Below are 17,227 nucleotides of genomic sequence, written 5' to 3'. Positions count from 1 at the left end.
AATCCAGCAATATCAAGATTAACACGACAAGCGCATATGACGTGTTGTCCAAGGTCTTTGTAGATTGTTTGGCTTTAAGAACGAAATCAGACACTTGGCTCCTTTGTTTTCTTTTTAAAAAGTCCAGCCACCCACGTCATAAATCACGTCCATCTGATTGCGTTTGCCACACCATACGTGTCCCCTTTCGCCTTGACATAAACAAAATACATTCTCATGTATACACCCTTTCTATCAACGTTGAGTTGAGTTGATTATTAGTTTAACGTCCTTTTCAGTAGCGTGCCTATATGAGACAGAACCCACTGATTAACGTGGAATCCAAACCACATGAGCTCCTGCCGGGAATCGAACGCGGGTCTCCTATGCCAAAGGCATGTACGCTAACCGCTTAGCCACGAAATAACTCTTCCTATTAACGTATTACTCTCCAAAATACTAGGTTTCTTTAATGCCACTTGTGTATAGTCAAGTGCTCCGATAGCACCCGGAAATGTATATTGTTCTTGCCACTCTGCCTTTGCTGTTTGTATATTACGCACACTTCCGGAAACAATCCATTTTCAGGTAGTCATAGACAGTACTTTGAGCCACACCAGAATTGCCTGACATTCCGACCTGGAATCCCGGATCACTCACGTAACGCAAGAAAACCAAGGGCACCGATTTCTCTGTAATTTTTTTTTTGGGGGGGGGAGGGCATTCAGATGCAGAAGGTATATATATCAGGATTTTAAGACTATTGCACTCTAATTATGCCAAATATTGTATATTCATAAATACAATAGGGGGCCCACATGAGCTTTGGGGAGCCCGGGCCCACAGGATCGGCGCCCTTGAAGAAAACCCGCATCTTTTCATCATTACGTAGTCCATCACCCCGAATTTCGGTTGATTCTCCTTAAAAAATGTTGTGCTAATCACTACATTTTCTTTCATAAACTTATAATGCTTTTTGTAATCTCCATTTCCAACATTTCTATGCAGTTTATAAGTTTTTCTACGTAGTAAAACAATCATATACTCTGCCATATTTCGCACGGAGTCACCTATTTAGCTTGCTCCACAAATTTGGAGAAGTTACTAGCATCACAGAGGAGTCTTTGATTTTTATTGATATCAAACGCGGAGTAGTTACTCGTCTCGAGAATAGAGGTGTGGTTACTTCAAAAGGGCGGGGCTTCTCCGAGGTCAGCCGAGACGACTAGTGCTCAGTTCTCTTTTTATTGATACCAATGCGAGTAACTACTTCAAAATTGGGCGTAATGAGTAACTTCTCCGTTTTATTGATATCACCCATTGTTATGGCTTATTCTGATCAATCAAGTTTTTGGACACTGCGGGCGTCTTTATGGACAGAAGCAGTTTAAATCTTGCTTACGCTCTTTCCTTGATATTCCACACTTCTCTGCCAACTTTGGTCTCCCAAGAAACTAGATTTCGACAGCAATAGGTTTACTTGTAAGAGAAGAAAACTCTGAAATACTGGAAGAGAATCTTCTTGAAAAATTGCGAGACACAAGAGTGAAATATTTATTTTAAAATTCATTTACTGTCTGCATTTCCATTTGACTTATTTTTCAGAAGAAAAAAAAAAAAAAAATAGCTGCTATAAGCAATGAACAGGGTGAGTGTTTTCAGCGGAACATTTTCAGATGGAAAAACATTATAAAGGGAAATGAGTATAAAAGATAGTCCAGCTGGGATATATATATATATATATATATATATATATATATATATATATATATATATATATATATATAGATAGATAGATAGATAGATAGATAGATAGATAGATAGATAAATAGATAGATAGATATAGATATAGATACATATATATATATATATATATATATATATATATATATATATATATATATATATATATATATATATGTGTGTGTGTGTGTGTGTGTGTGTGTGTGAGAGAGAGAGAGAGAGGGAGAGAGAGCGTGTGCAAGTTAGTTGTAAACCTGGGGCCCCGCAAAATGTTCCCAATCGGGCCCCGTACCACCTAAGGCCGGCCCTGCATAGCACCTCTGAAAAGCTTGTTTCATGCTGAAGAGAATGAACTGTAAACCATGAGTTTTCAATGAACAGTGTTGATGCAATAGCTATTTCACTGCGAGTCTACGATTTTCTTTATACTAACAGGGTCAATGGGCCCCACATCTAATTTTTTGTGCATGAACATATCGTTGGAAGTCCCGTTGACACGTTCATGTTCTTTCCTAGTTAGTAAAACGTCTCTCGGGTACTACTTGGGATCTCAGTTGTAGAACTATGCTAAATACTAATAATGTCGTTTTGCTTCCAATTCTCCATGGGCGGAGCTACGGGGGGCATGGGGGGCATTGTCTCCCCAACTTTTTGACAAAAAATAAAAATGCAACCTATTTAGATCCTTCAATTCTCATTTATATTTACCGTGCCCCCAAGCATACAATAGGTCTGCCCCCCGAGGAGACAATTCCTAACTCCGCCCATGGTTCTGAAGTATGTTAATCTGACTTGGAATCCTGCACCTCCGTCCGTCTGCAACAAATTAAAGATCTTTGAACACCATGCACTTCACACTGCATATAGGATAATACTGCTCCATCCGACATACAAATTGTATGGAAGAACACAACTCCCACACATTCTCTTTCATCTTGAATCTCTCCGTCTCAAATATATCGATAGACACTCGTATGAACGCCATCCGCTCCTTGTAGACACCATGAACGCCTACATAGACTTTCTTATTTCAGCTTCTATTATAAATAGACCATTATCACATCCTTTACGATTTACCACTACAATCTACCTCCAAACCACAACTATCTACCCTTATCGGAAGATTTGAAAACTACGATACTCAGTTTCTCATCTGTCTATCATACCCACTGTAACACCTCTGTTACTATAGTTCGCGTCACCCGAATAGGCGTGTGGCATCAGCCAATAAGCTTGCAGTGCGTTGTTACTAAACCTTCAGGAAGAAATCTAATCATTCATAATTGACGCGGACTACAATCTGGGCTTTCTCCTGTCTGCCATCAATGCTTGGAGCAGCCTCCCAAGCGAGAAGATTAACTAACATCGGTCAATTAACATAGCCCAGTGCGCTTTGCCACATCAAATGTCGCCTTTCCATGTTCATCTCATGATTGTGATCTAAAGATCACAATATTCTACCGGGCAATGCTTGAAATAAATAAATAAATAAAATTTCCTCTCTGTAATTATCCTATTGCCCTCCTTCATTTATTCTATCTGCACTTTTTATCTCTCTCCTGCCTCAGTACGACATTATCCCATAGACCAACTACAACTACTACTCCTTCTTCCTTACGCTACTACCCATCTCCCCATAAAGGGCGTAACCCTCGAGCGTGTAGCTATCTCCGGCTAGCAAAGAAAAAAATGCTTAGAGTTAAAATAGTGAACGTACCATATCTGATTGATACATAGAATTTTGAGGCGACAAATTTGCTCAGTCACTGATCTTACCAAATGATTTTTTTCGCTGACCACTAACGAATTATACAACTATTGGTATATCAATGGTCTGTGTTTACCATGTTAGCTGAGGTATTACTAATAATACATTGTGTATATAGAAAGATCACCGTGGGGTGCTCCCTACTCGTTCGTTCGTTCATTCACCTAGTTCTGTAACAGCCGCGATGTCATTTTCACACTGCTTAACATCGTCTTTGTGTCAAATCACTAACACCAGGCCTGTGGGGTAGCCTGAGGAAAATTCTCCTGGAGCTATGAAATTCCTCTCCGATCATGCTCAATATTTTTGTGTTTCCAATATTTTTACCCTCTCTGTATTTAAAACAAGGTGCCCACATGGGGGGAACATAACACCAATGGCGTCATTAAAATTTGGGAGGATTTTTTTAATGTAAAATAATTAAAATTGCCTCATTTCACGTAAGGTTAAATAAAGGTAAAAGCTAGGTACTCAATCAATTACAACATTATTGCCCCTTTCTGCTCCAGGTATTTAAAGTTCTTAACCCTGTGACGGTTTATCTTCAAGGCACAACAGTTGATTATTTAATAGTTTATTCAGTGATTGATGGAATAAAAAAAAGAAGCTTAGTTCACTAAGGAATGATTAATCGTGGAATAATATATGTTCAGAGACAGAAGCATTTGTTGGAAAACATGAACTTCCAAACATGAAACAACCAAAAGATCACGGAAGGGGAAAATGTTTCTGAACGAGCTGACAGTTAATGAAGTAATAACTGAATCTTAATAATGAAGAAACAGATGAGAGCTTTTTTTTTTTTTTAAAAAAAAAAAGAAACTTTTCATTCATATACAAGACCTCACACCACAAAATAGACATTTCTGATTTGTTGCCCAAACCAATAATAATAATAATAATAATAATAATAATAATAATAATAATAATAATAATAATAATAATAATAATAATAATAATCTAAGATTTTCAAGAAGACATGAACATTGGTAGTAAATTAGACTCAGAAGATGCTCAAGAAGATTTAGATGGAGAAGAAAATAATGATGAAGAGGAAAACAGCATGGAAGCAACTATGAAGCTTTGGATTAAATGAGGTTTTATTAAGCCATACACAGTTTACATCTCTCAGGATTTCCAAATTTAAATGGGCTTTACAGAATTTTGCTTTCACTCTGTAACAAGCTGCTTAACTGAGAAAACCATAAGTCGGGTCAAAATTATAAAAAAAATCGCCTCGGAACAAGCATGGGGATACTTGGTTAAATAACACTAATTTTAAGTAGCGAGACTGAAAATTTGAATGAATGCGGACATTATTGATCAGTTTTCCTTAACGAATAAATAAAGACAAAGATTGTTGTTAAAACGTTACATTCATCAAGTTGAATGTTTTTGTTAATCATTTTCACTTGTGTAACTTGATGTAATTTTTACATCTTACAATTTCTGGAACTCTGTAATTTTTTCTGTATCTTTAAGAAAATATGTCTTCCTTTTCATCATGTGGCCTTGCTTTTCGTTAACGGATGTCAAAATAAATATAACAATATGCCTAAGTAAACGCTAATTTTAACATAAACTTACGTGTAAAAAATAAATCAGTAAAATACTGGTTACAAATGAATATCGAAGTGTATAGGGAATTTTAGGTAAGTAAAATAACAATAATTTTTAATTAACTGTGCCATAGAAAGAGGAATTGCTCTAATAACAAAATAAATAAATAAATAAATAAAAGTCTCTCGGGTACTATTGGGGTCTCAGTCAGGGACGAAGAACAAAAACTCTTGTTGAGGATAGTCGAGCATCACAGAAAAGTCGTCAAGTGAACAAAAGAAGGGATTGCATAATTCAAAGTTGATTAATAAAACACATATTTTGCCTGTCATACTACCGTTAATTTTAGTGTCTAGTTTTAAAACTAAAAATTATTTACATTGAAAACTCGCATTTTTGCCTACTTTTACAAAATTGACCAGTGTGCAACCACAAGATATTTTTCAATTTTCTTGAAATTTGTTATAGTTCTACATAACTTTTACATCATGGAGACTCGGAGCAGTAGCAAAGTCTGCAAAAATTTTACATTTTATTTTATGCCTTACAAAATGAAACACCCTAAAGTGTACAAAGATTAATTATCAATTTTACGTTGAAATAAATTACATTTAAATCGAAAGTTTGTGTCATTGCAATGTGAGCCTTGAGTCCTCCCCCCTTTTTTTTCACCAATTATCTCACATGTTATCCTAGGAAGAGGTATAAAATCAAATGTGAGGGGGTTATTTTGTTAATTTGGGAGATTGGTGTCATAACCTTTGGAGGGGATTGGCACCCGTGATTTAAAGTATCTTAAAATCATTATTGTTCATAGGAAACAAACAGAATATAAGATTCTACACATTTCCTATATTTTTTATTATTTATACGGCCCTGAAAAGAGGACTCATGGACGCATTGTAATATTCTATTCTTACAATACGACGCTGTAAGATGGGCGCCAATTCTACCCCTCCCCCTAATAAAGTTTTCTGGGACCGTAAGGATGTAAATACATTTGCATGTTTCTTTGGATGGATATCTAACAACAAAACACACATACCTGAATGTTTTCCCCCACCCATAGTTATCAGAAATCGGCGAGTGGCTGTAAGAAGGGTGAGTGGAAATTTTCTTTGTAAATTTCTCATTCCTCACAACTTGTGCAAATTCGTTTCTAAGCAGGTTAAGAAGGTTCCAGTTTAGTTTTCCAAACTTGAAATCCAATAGCGGGTGCGGTTGCTCAGTGGTACAGCGCTCACCTCTGGTGCGTGTAGTCTCTGGTTCGATCTGATCAGGGGTTTTGTGGTGGGTCTAGGTCAAAACCCCCACAGCCAAAACCCCCACACTCAAGAAATGTCAAAACGCCCACACGATCGGTCATAACCCCCACACAAATGGACAAATCCCCCAAACGCACGAACGGTCAAAACCCCCACAGCCAAAACCCCCACACTCAAGAAATGTCAAAACGCCCACACGATCGGTCATAACCCCCACACAAATGGACAAATCCCCCAAATGCACGAACGGTCAAAAGCCCCACAGCCAAAACCCCCACACTCAAGAAATGTCAAAACGCCCACACGATCGGTCAAAACCCCCACACAAATGGACAAAACTCCCACACATAGAAACGGTCACAATCTCCACATAAATGGACAAAACCCCCACACAAATGGACAAAACCCCCACACAATCGGACAAATCCCCCACACTCTGAAAATACCGTGATTGCACGTCTTTGTTGCGGCTCTTTACGACGCCCACCTTAGTGTTTCTGTCATTACAAAACAGTGCAAGAAGAATAGTTGCAACATCGGTTTAAGTGGAATAAAAAATGTTATTAAAAAGTACAAGGGCAAGACATACAACCAGGATCATTTCAGAGTGTGGGAGATTTGACCGATTGTGTGGGAGTTTTGTCCATTTGTGTGGGGGTTTTGTCCATTTATGTGGGGATTGTGACCGTTGCTATGTGTGGCTGTTTTGTCCATTTGTGTGGGGGTTTTGACCGATCGTGTGGGCGTTTTGACATTTCTTGAGTGTGGGGGTTTTGGCTGTGGGGGTTTTGACCGTTCGTGCGTTTGGGGGATTTGTCCATTTGTGTGGGGGTTATGACCGATCGTGTGGGCGTTTTGACATTTCTTGAGTGTGGGGGTTTTGGCTGTGGGGGTTTTGACCGTTCGTGCGTTTGGGGGATTTGTCCATTTGTGTGGGGGTTATGACCGATCGTGTGGGCGTTTTGACATTTCTTGAGTGTGGGGGTTTTGGCTGTGGGGATTTTGACCGGTTCCCTTTGTGGTGACCAAACACCGGTGCGTGGCTTTTCTCGGGATTCTTCGGTTTTCTCCCATTTGCATCATTCCACCATCATCCCTTCTCCCTTAGCCTCGTTGCGTAATTATAGGACGTTAAATTAGAAATATCATTTCATTCCATTGAAATCCAGTAAGCATAACACCGCTTTTAATGTAGTATTTACTAGGGGTAACACCACCTTGGGTAATACGATAGACGTGTCAAGAACGGTATTTTCTTTAGGGTCACTATACTAGTCTTGACGTTAATTATATGAGTGGGGTAATTCCATGCATTTGTAGGATATAAGGGCAAGTACGGTAGGGGCGGTAAAACATAAATATATTGAATTCTAGGTTCTAGTCGTTGAAGCAAGATCGAGGAAGGAAGAACAACAATCTGTCATTCAAATTGTTAAATGAAAATATCATGCAACGAATTGTCTGCACTGCGTTACGATTGTCACAGAAGCACATACTACAGCCTTTTATAGAAAGAAAAGAAAGAAGAAGATCAAAAGTGGAAGCAGTGGGCTTAGCCGTAACTTGCTATGGTGAATGGGTTGAACGAAGATTTATTGTTGTTGATTTTATATTGAGTGTTGTGTTATGGTGCTATTGTTGATGTTGCATAGCCATGGCCGCAACGAAAGGTTTAGGCATAAAATGGACAAGAAGATATCGATTGTTCTTTGTATTAGGTAGCCTTATATTGAGTGTGCAAGTCTTTCTTGCATGCAAGTTTTTGAGAATAGATGCAGAAGAAAATCAGGTTAATGGAATGGAACACGGTATTGTACATAGCCAGGAAAAAATAAAATCAGAGGTAAGATATGATTCTTTATATATGAAGATCGACTTACTTCCGTATTAAGATTTTAAGCGATTCTTTAACTATTGACAACAATATTGTAAATTAATTTACTGCTTCTCTGGTTTACATAAATTTGTTTCTGTATAGCTTAAAGGTCTATATTATCTCCCAATGTCATTTTTGTGACACATGGTGGTACAACGAAACTATTTAATCGGCTGGAGGGAATACAGGAAGGCGTGTACCTAACAGGTTCAGGGCGCAGTTAGCGAATTGCGACGGAAAGTATAGATTTCGAATAACCAGTTCACAAAGTGGAATATTTAAGATAAAATTTAGACATTGTTTAGCAAAAGGGGTGCAGCTATTTTTTCCAAAAGATGTTACAATTTCAGTAGTTTCTGTTCATATTAGGTTAGGTTTGGTTAGATTATGTTAGTGCAGGTCCAGCATAATTTTCGAAAAAATGATATAATTTCAATTATATCTATTATTATTAGGTTAGTTCAGGTTTAGGTGAGGTTAGATTTGGTTAGGTTTTTATAGGTCTAGGTATTTGTACTTCTGGTTCCCGTCTGCTAAACATTTACCGATTTAAATATTAAGGCTGGCCTGTGTTTAGTTAATGGGATCCAGCTTTATTTTTCAAAAAATGATGAAATTTCGCCTATTTCTGTTAATATTATATTAAGTTTGGTTACTTTAGGCTAGGGTTAACTACTTGCATATTTGTTTATATATTCCTTACGTGCGCTTCCGGTAAGTACATGTAGTTTCTACAACATTTTGCATTTCTCATTTCCGCAACATGTAGTACGATTTCATTTTTAAATGACAAAAATCAGTTACGATTCCGTTACTTCAACTCATTTTTCCAGTAAATCTTCTGTTTTTAACGTACCGTACTTCTGGATCCCTTCAACTAAACATAACCCCTAATCTTCTGCCGATGATGACTCCGAATGAAGCGTATATGAACCTGTTTCGGTTTTCCGCAAACCATTCTACCAAATAGAAAATTTGCAGGTGAAATTGCGTATTTATGCAATCTTTAAACAAAGTGAAACGGAAATGTAAGTGTGTATAGAAAACAAGTGTGTGGGTTAGTAAATATAGAAAGGTCGTCTTAAGCTAACCTAACCTAGCAACCAGTCATATCATAATTGGCAACCATGATAAAAATTTAGAGCGAACGATACCTAACCTAACCGAAAGTTAGTGAATCAGGGTGTCTATCGGTCATGAAAGTCACGAAATTTAGCTTTTGGGTCATTTTTTTTTTTTTTTTTTTTTTTTTTTTTTTTTTTTTTTTTTTAACTGTGCAAATGTAAGTACAGATTGGAAAATTTTGTTCTATAAAACGTCAAAATTCACCATTAAAAATGTCTATGACCGGCTTTAGACGCTACCAAATCTCAAGCAAAGTACGTTTCTGTAGCATGGATGAAAATTCGGCCTCATTCGCACCCAAATTCGCTCTTGAAAATATTAGGAAATCTTATGATTTGGTATAGAAAAGGTCCCGAAGTTTCATTTTGGAATTTTAGTAGACACCCTGTGAATGTAGGCGAGCCAACATGCCAAAAATGTGAAAATTTAAAAAAAAAATTGACTATAACAGGTAGAATTGTCTGCGGAAGTAGTGTCCCTGTTTCCATTAGTGCATTACTGTGTTTCTAACGGTGTAGTATATATATATATATATATATATATATATATATATATATATATATATATATATATATATATATATCTTATTCACAATTACTTCTGTTTTATTTCACTCCTAACTGTTAATGACAAATGTTTCTTACAGTCCTGCTCTCTTTGCTTTTCACTAAGTACTTTGCATCTGTATTTATTACTGTACAAAATTAGTACATTTAAACTGTTAAGTGTTGCAAACTGCGCACTATTCAGAAATGGCAAAAACAATGAATTCTTACTTTCTCACTAGTCCCTTGAACATCAAAAGCTACTAAACGCATACGAAATTATTTCTTAGATGTGCCAGGTTGCCATACAAGAGCAGCCAGTTTGGGCGCATTTATGTATTTCCCTTCATTATTTCAGCATACACGTCCTAGGTTAGTTAAGAAGAGTTTGTTTAAAACACTGACACATTATGATATTTATCTAATACAGTATTTCATCAAAATATGTGAAGACGTATAGTCCACAATTTAATTTCCATAATTACTTACCCTATTGTGATGACATTTATTAATTCTTTTATTAGTCTCATGCTGGCATTTCGTCTGATTGTTCATTTTCGCGTGGCGTAGTCGCTAAAGCTCTCGCCTTTGATGCGAGCGGTCCCGGGTTCGATTCCCGGCAGGGGCACTCGGTCGAAAAAGTGTAGAAGCTTTTTCAGGGCAGCCATCCTCAGTGAGGTTTGCCTGGGTTTCCTCATTCACACTAGGCAAATGCCGGGGTGGTACCTAACATATAGGTCCCAGGCCGCTTCCTTTCATCCCCAATCCTATCTTCCTTTCATCGGATAATGTGCTCGCCAAATGACGTTATCCCTCATATTTGACGGGCTAACATGGTCATAGATGCCGAAAGCCCAGAAATCTAAATCCTAATCCCTAATCTAATTCTGTTCATTTCCCCGTAAATTTTTGTATTTCGGACCCGCCATCTGTGGCAGTTAACCAACATTAATATATATTATTAAATATTTTAGCTACGGTACCAGTGTCAAACAAGTGCATATTTCGTAATCTTACCCAAGGGACTATGTCAATGGTAAAAAAAAAGCCCGCCCTACGCCTTCGTACCCTACATCTCTTTAACCCCCTATCTTCCACTTCGCTTCGAATACTTCTCGCTAAATCACGAAAATAATCCTTATGTACAAGCTAGGGATGGCCGGAACTGGTTCCTGGTGGAACCAGTTTTTGGATCTGAACGGATCCAGTTCCGGAACCGAGTTTTCGGATCCAGGTCTGGAACCGGTTCTGAAAACCGGATCTCCAAGAACCGGTTCCGCTGGAACCGGAATTTTGTGGCCATCCCTAGTACAAGCACGAAAAGAGAGAACAAAGGGAACCTTTCCATTTTACGTCCGATAAAGGAGACGAAGGATTAATTAAAGTGATTATGAAATTAGTTGGTGAAGTGAGAATATGGGAGGAAACGAGAGAGAATCCATGGATACAATATAGTTTACTACAAGCTCACATGGCCCCAGAGGTGAGTACTGCCATCCTCCACCATTTTCGTGCAAGCATATCTAGTTATACACTGTAATTAAATTCATATGTTGATCTTATTCCAGTTATTTACTGTAATTAGTAAGTTAAGTATTGTCGTAACAGATGTGATTCAGTTTTATCACATTGAACAGTGTCTTCACAATATAGAAACATTTTCTGTCATTTTTCGTTTTCGTCCTTATATCCGCCAGGGTTTACTAAACAGATAACAACTTAAAAAGTTATAAAGAAATTAGATAATGATATTGAAAGAGTGAAAAATGCACGACTTGGTCAAGAATCGAATGGGAGAGTCTCCAGCTTACCGTGCTAATATGCTAATCGTACACTACCCACGCTGTTCTCGACATATATTCTTTCTTGAAGTCGATGCTAAACCACTCAGATTAAAGCCTTTTTATTTCACGTGTACCCTCGGAAAATATGTGAAACATAATTCAGCCACACCCCGCCGCCCTTTTACAGATGAAACCTTCCCTTTGCTTTGGGAGAAAGAAGTGAATGATCTTGTCTCTGTTGCCAATTTGCCATTTAGTCGTTTAGTCTTGGCGAGTGAAGATCGTACGCTTCTCAGAATGGCTAACAAGACAGTGCATAGCGAAGCCCATTAAAATAATTCAGTGTGGCAACCCTGTCCACATTCAACTACTGATTGACCTCGGTCACAGCTATTTGTCTCTTCTCTTTGGAGGGAAATACGAGAAAACCGACATCGACACCAGCGCCAGCAGGGGCACACTTGAAATAGAAATGCTCTTCATGCAGTGTACTACAACTTTTATTGTGCGTTGACAACCCAGTGCTTATGCTACAAATACCTCATGCGGATGAATTATATGCGATAAACTGAGGAAATAACCAATTTTATATCACAACAATCCTTTTATAGGGGCGAATTCAATTGAGGAGCTGAATTGAAAACTATCCAAAATCTACTTTTTTCGTATTTTCTAAGTTTCTGTTATTATTGTACTTGATCTGTGTTCTAAGGGCTTTTCAGTTGGATAGAATTACAACTTAAGCTTAAATCAAAATCATATCTTTAATACAAAATAATTTCAGCCGAATAATACGACATCCCTCATTCAGGCGAATCATATCACTGCAGTGGAAAACTTAAATGACCCCAAAAAATTTTATTCGGCTGTAACGCTTTATTTAACTTTAGTCGCAAACAACGAGAAGCCAAAGTTAGTCACTTCCCAATTACCCATTTTTGAAGTCGGTGCGTCAGTACTTTTTAAGCTGTTTGATTTCGATACATTTTTTTTATACATAACATTACCACAAGCACTCAGTAACATGTAACAGAATATAGTGGCGTCATTTCAGGATTTGCTTGGGGGACAGGGCCAAGACTTCGATATAAAAATTACGTTTTTAATTTGTGTATTAAAATGAAACCAATTATTTGTATTTTGAACATACAGCGGTACCTAACAATACACACACACACACACACACACAAACCTTCAGTTTGGGGATTTGAATTGAAAAACATCCCAGGTCCACGGTATAACTACATATTTTTCACATTGATTTATGCCGTGCAATTGGAACTGTAACGAGGGTTAACAAGGAACATAATCAGACAAACCACAAAAGAGCACTTCCAAACCAAAACTTTCAATATTTTAATGTTTTTTGTTTCTCTAAAACAAACAAACAAAAAATATTCCGGTGGATTTCGGACGTATTTAATTTTAGGTATTCAGTTATATACAGAGTTTTAAAAAATGCACGACTGAACAGCGAATCAAAACCGGTTATTCAGCTCACCCTTCCAATGCGTTAACATATAATACATGTAATACAGTGGCTGAACACCGACTTCATGAGTTATCTTGATAGAATGTATTTATGTTCATGGAGCGGACTGGGTAGCGTAGTTATTTACACATCGGCATGATAAGCTGGAACTGAATAATGTAAAATCGGTTATTTCTTCAATTTATCATATATAATATGATACTGAACAAGTGTACAAATTAATACTTACTAATAGAACGTATGGAATACATTTTACAAGATAAATAGAGACTGACCTTTTTTGCGTGTAGTAATTTCCGATACTGCGAATACATTGGAAAATAAATTCTACGTCACCTACGAGTTGTGGCACTGTACAGCAACTGTACTTGTGAAAACTATATACAGAGGCCGACGTAAGTATTCGAACATAAACATGTTTACTAGTTCTATCATTGCTGTAAGTATGCAAAGAAAGCTACATAAATACAACTGGTTCAAAGTATAGTTGAGTCTTCTACGAAACATATAAACTTATGAAAAGCAACTAATACGTATCTCCAATACCAGAACGAACTAAGATAGTGTGTTTACATCTGGACGGAAGTATTCGAACAGAGAAAAGCTAGTATTTAGTTATCGTCTCTTTTCTATGATTTACTGCCGATAGTATTTTGGACATTGACTGCACTTATTTTTTTTATTATTATTATTTTTATTTTTGATGACTGCAGAGTCTAGTTCATATGTCTCCACTCTGTTTGAAGAAGTTCTTTCAGATGGCCCTTACTATTGATGTGATGTTTCCTAACACAATCTTCGAGTGCATTTTAGATGTTCTCAATAGGTTTTAAATCTATAGAGAGTGGGGTGGTGTTTTCAAAGTGTGGGGAGTATTGTACACGATCCAAAGTCACACAATTTCCGCAGTATGCGTTGGATCACTGTCTTGCTGGAAGTATAATTATTTCCCAACCCCAGCCTCAGCACTCTTCTTTAAGATTCTTTTCAAAAATCCTCTTGTATTCAAACTTGTCCATGATCCCATCTGTAAACACCAGTTCCCCAACGCCTGATGAAGCCATACAGCCCCATACTATCACTCTGCTGCGTCCATGTTTCACTGTTGCTAGTATGTTCTTAGGTTCCCATTCTGTATTTAGTAGCTTCCGAACTGTAACACGTTCATCACCTTTGTATAAGCAGAATTTGCTCTCGTCCGACCAGAGAAAGTGATCCCAAAATTCTGTTGGTTTGCCCACATACTAGTTTGCAAATTCGAGACGCTTTCTCTAATTCACACGATTGACATATGGTTTCCCTCTAGGAACACAGGCATTGTAATTAGTATTATGTAAAACCTACTCAACTGTTTTTGTATGCCAGAATATCCTTGAAAGCTTCCTGTAATTTCAGGTGCCGTCATCCTTGGATTCTGCTTCACCATTTTTATTATTTGCCTCATGTCTCTAGTACTAAGTTTAGAAGGAGCGCCACATCTCGGCTTATTCATAACGCTATTGTTAGAAGCACTGAATGATAGACAACACGGTCGTTTTGCTTCTCTTCACTTTACTGGCAATTTGAGAGAGGGATTTGTGTTGTTTGTACAGATTAATTACAATATTTCTCTCTTCCACCGTTGTGTCCGTACCTTTACGTCCCATTTCACTTATGAACGCTTACGAGTACATCACACGCTTATGAGAAGCACTTATGAACGCTTACGAGTAGTACGAGTAACGCCTACGAGTTGCTGTTGCGAGACACAGTGTGAATACAACGACTGTATGGTGAGGGCATAAAATATGCATCCAATCATGTGGCTTTCTACTCTTTGGGTACATTCGAAAACTTATGTCGTCCGATACGTGGGACCGCAGGATAAATTCACTATAGATTGTGTTCATGCATTATGGCATTTTAAATATAGTTTCGGTGACACACAATGGTAACGCTTATATGTTTTACAAATTCAGTACTACTAAATAAATATTATATTGTTTATAATACATACGATAAAGTGTTTTACTATTCGAATATTTCTGTCGGTCTCTGTGCTTTATAACTGTTATCAGGGTATCGGTCTCTTGAATTTCTTGTAGGTTTAAATTAAAATGGAGGTCAAAATACTATATATGGTAGTAGATCTTTACAATTACTATATTTCAATAAGCATACATAATTTGTGCACATAATTAATTTTTCACAATATTAATCTTCAATGCAGTTACACTACTTTGAAGTTCTTTTGTTGCTGCGTGTTTTCAACGTGATCCAAAACACAATATCTTTTCAGAACGTTGCCATTAGTATTTTTACATTAATTATTCGTGTTTTATATAAACTACCACAAAGGACTTTAAACCTATGCACAAAATTAGTCTTTTTCAAATAACACTACAGTTGAGTGAGTTTGCTGTCAGTGATCAATTAGCTTTTTTTTCTTTTTTCTTTTGTTTTCTCATTCTTGTTACATGCAAGTTGACAAATGCGTTTACATGTCGAAGATTTAGCTCAGGAATGTTCAAGTTCATGTTATAAGAAATAATGTAATTATAAGTTTTTTTTCAACATCGTTGATAATGATTCGTTAAAACTGTACGGTTGTTTATAAAATTTCGACCTTATTATTTAAGTTTGATAAACATATATATATATATATCCTCGTTCCCACCTGCATTCTCATTCCACCATAGATTTACTTTCAGTAATTATCAGTCTTCTTTCACCTAGAAGCCATAATCATGGGGCATTATGATTTTTATTTTAATTTAGGTTCATTTTTTAATAGAGGAAGGGGACAGGGTGTAAAACAAAGAGCTCTTACAGTACCTATGGTGCGATAAGTCCCTGACTCGATCGCAAGCTATCTGAATTTATGATGGATACTTTTGTTTCGGCATTGTCTCGTTTCCTTTCACATCTGTATCCATCGCAAGCAATTTTCACATAGTCATCAATTTCATTAATCACCCATTTCTTTTAGCGTCCAGAGAAATAATGGACGTTAATTAGACATTTCGTTTCATTTTATTGAAATAATATTGACAAGGATTGGAGCGAGTCTCTCCTTCAACTAAAAGTTTCTTTTTTTGGGGGGGAAAGTATCTATCAGTCTTCCTTTTCTTACCTCTCCTTAGTCAAATTGTTTGGATTGTGGCCAATGTACTGGAATATGTCGGTGATTAAATAAAATAATAATGATGATGACGAATAGGAGACCACATAATACAAAGTAAATATAGTCAGCTTATGTGGGAAGTTAGCGGGATTTCTGTCTCCTAGGAGGGAGGTTGCCAGGAAGACCCTTCTCTGTTTCTTACCTTTTTTTGTTCACTACAAGTGAATTTGCAACAGGTTATCACTTCTCGGTGATTCAGTTTTTAATAGGGGCCGCGGTGGCTCGGTGGTAGAGCGTTCACGTCTGGTGCTTGGGGTCCCGGGTTCGATCCCAGCCCCCGCCAAGTGAATTTTGTGGTGGACAAACACCGTGTGCGTGGGTTTTCTCGGGGTTCTCCCGTTTCCTCCCACTTCTCTTCATTCCACCATTTCATTCATTACTCATCATCACTGTCTCCTTTAGCCTAACCGGCATAACCGTGGGACGTAAAACTCAAAGATTTCATTTCAGTTTTTAATATTGCACTTCGTTTCTTTTTGGTGGCATTTTGTATATATCTATTTGATATTCGTTCGTTGAACTTTCTCTAATGTATGAAACCACACAATTCATTTCAAAACACGATTATATTTCAAAAAACAGAAATATGTAAAATTTGGACTGTATTTCGGAGTAATTAGCACAACCCTCTTTTAGTTCTACTTCACAGGATTCAACTTAACACAGCGATATAGAATTTGAAAAGTTCCACTGATACGTGTTTTATATCCAGAGTTATGAGAGGCCATTGAAACTATCATAGGCAGAGTGCCTAAAAGTACTGCTGTTAGTGAAATGAAGTCATTTTGATATGATTGGACAGATAATAGGTTGTTCAAATCTGATAATTTACTGTCTTTCAACAAGTTGTCGTTTCAGAGCAAACAAAATATGAATCGTCTAAGTTACCACAAGTAAATGATCTGTAACTCTTGAAGAATGTACAAG

At 37.1% G+C, this 17,227-nt stretch overlaps 1 protein-coding gene across 2 annotated transcripts in view; it reads left to right on the top strand.

Annotated features, from left to right (window-relative positions):
• Positions 1 to 7,825: 7,825 nt before the first annotated feature.
• LOC145680660 (xylosyltransferase Oxt-like) overlaps positions 7,826 to 17,227 on the top strand; it is a 91,034-nt gene continuing 81,632 nt past the window's right edge. For both annotated transcript variants that reach the window (XM_081751441.1, XM_081751442.1), the window contains exon 1: positions 7,826 to 8,158. In XM_081751441.1, coding sequence (XP_081607567.1) covers positions 7,970 to 8,158 — 189 coding nt within the window. In that variant the 5' untranslated portion in view covers positions 7,826 to 7,969. The remainder of the gene's footprint in view (positions 8,159 to 17,227) is intronic.

The sequence above is a fragment of the Thermobia domestica genome, chromosome 3 (genome assembly GCF_964235325.1).
Source record: "Thermobia domestica chromosome 3, izTheDome1.hap1.1, whole genome shotgun sequence".
NCBI classification, from domain to species: Eukaryota; Metazoa; Arthropoda; class Insecta; order Zygentoma; family Lepismatidae; genus Thermobia; species Thermobia domestica.
Note: the sequence above shows the minus strand (reverse complement) of the source record. Positions and strands in the feature narration are given on the sequence as shown.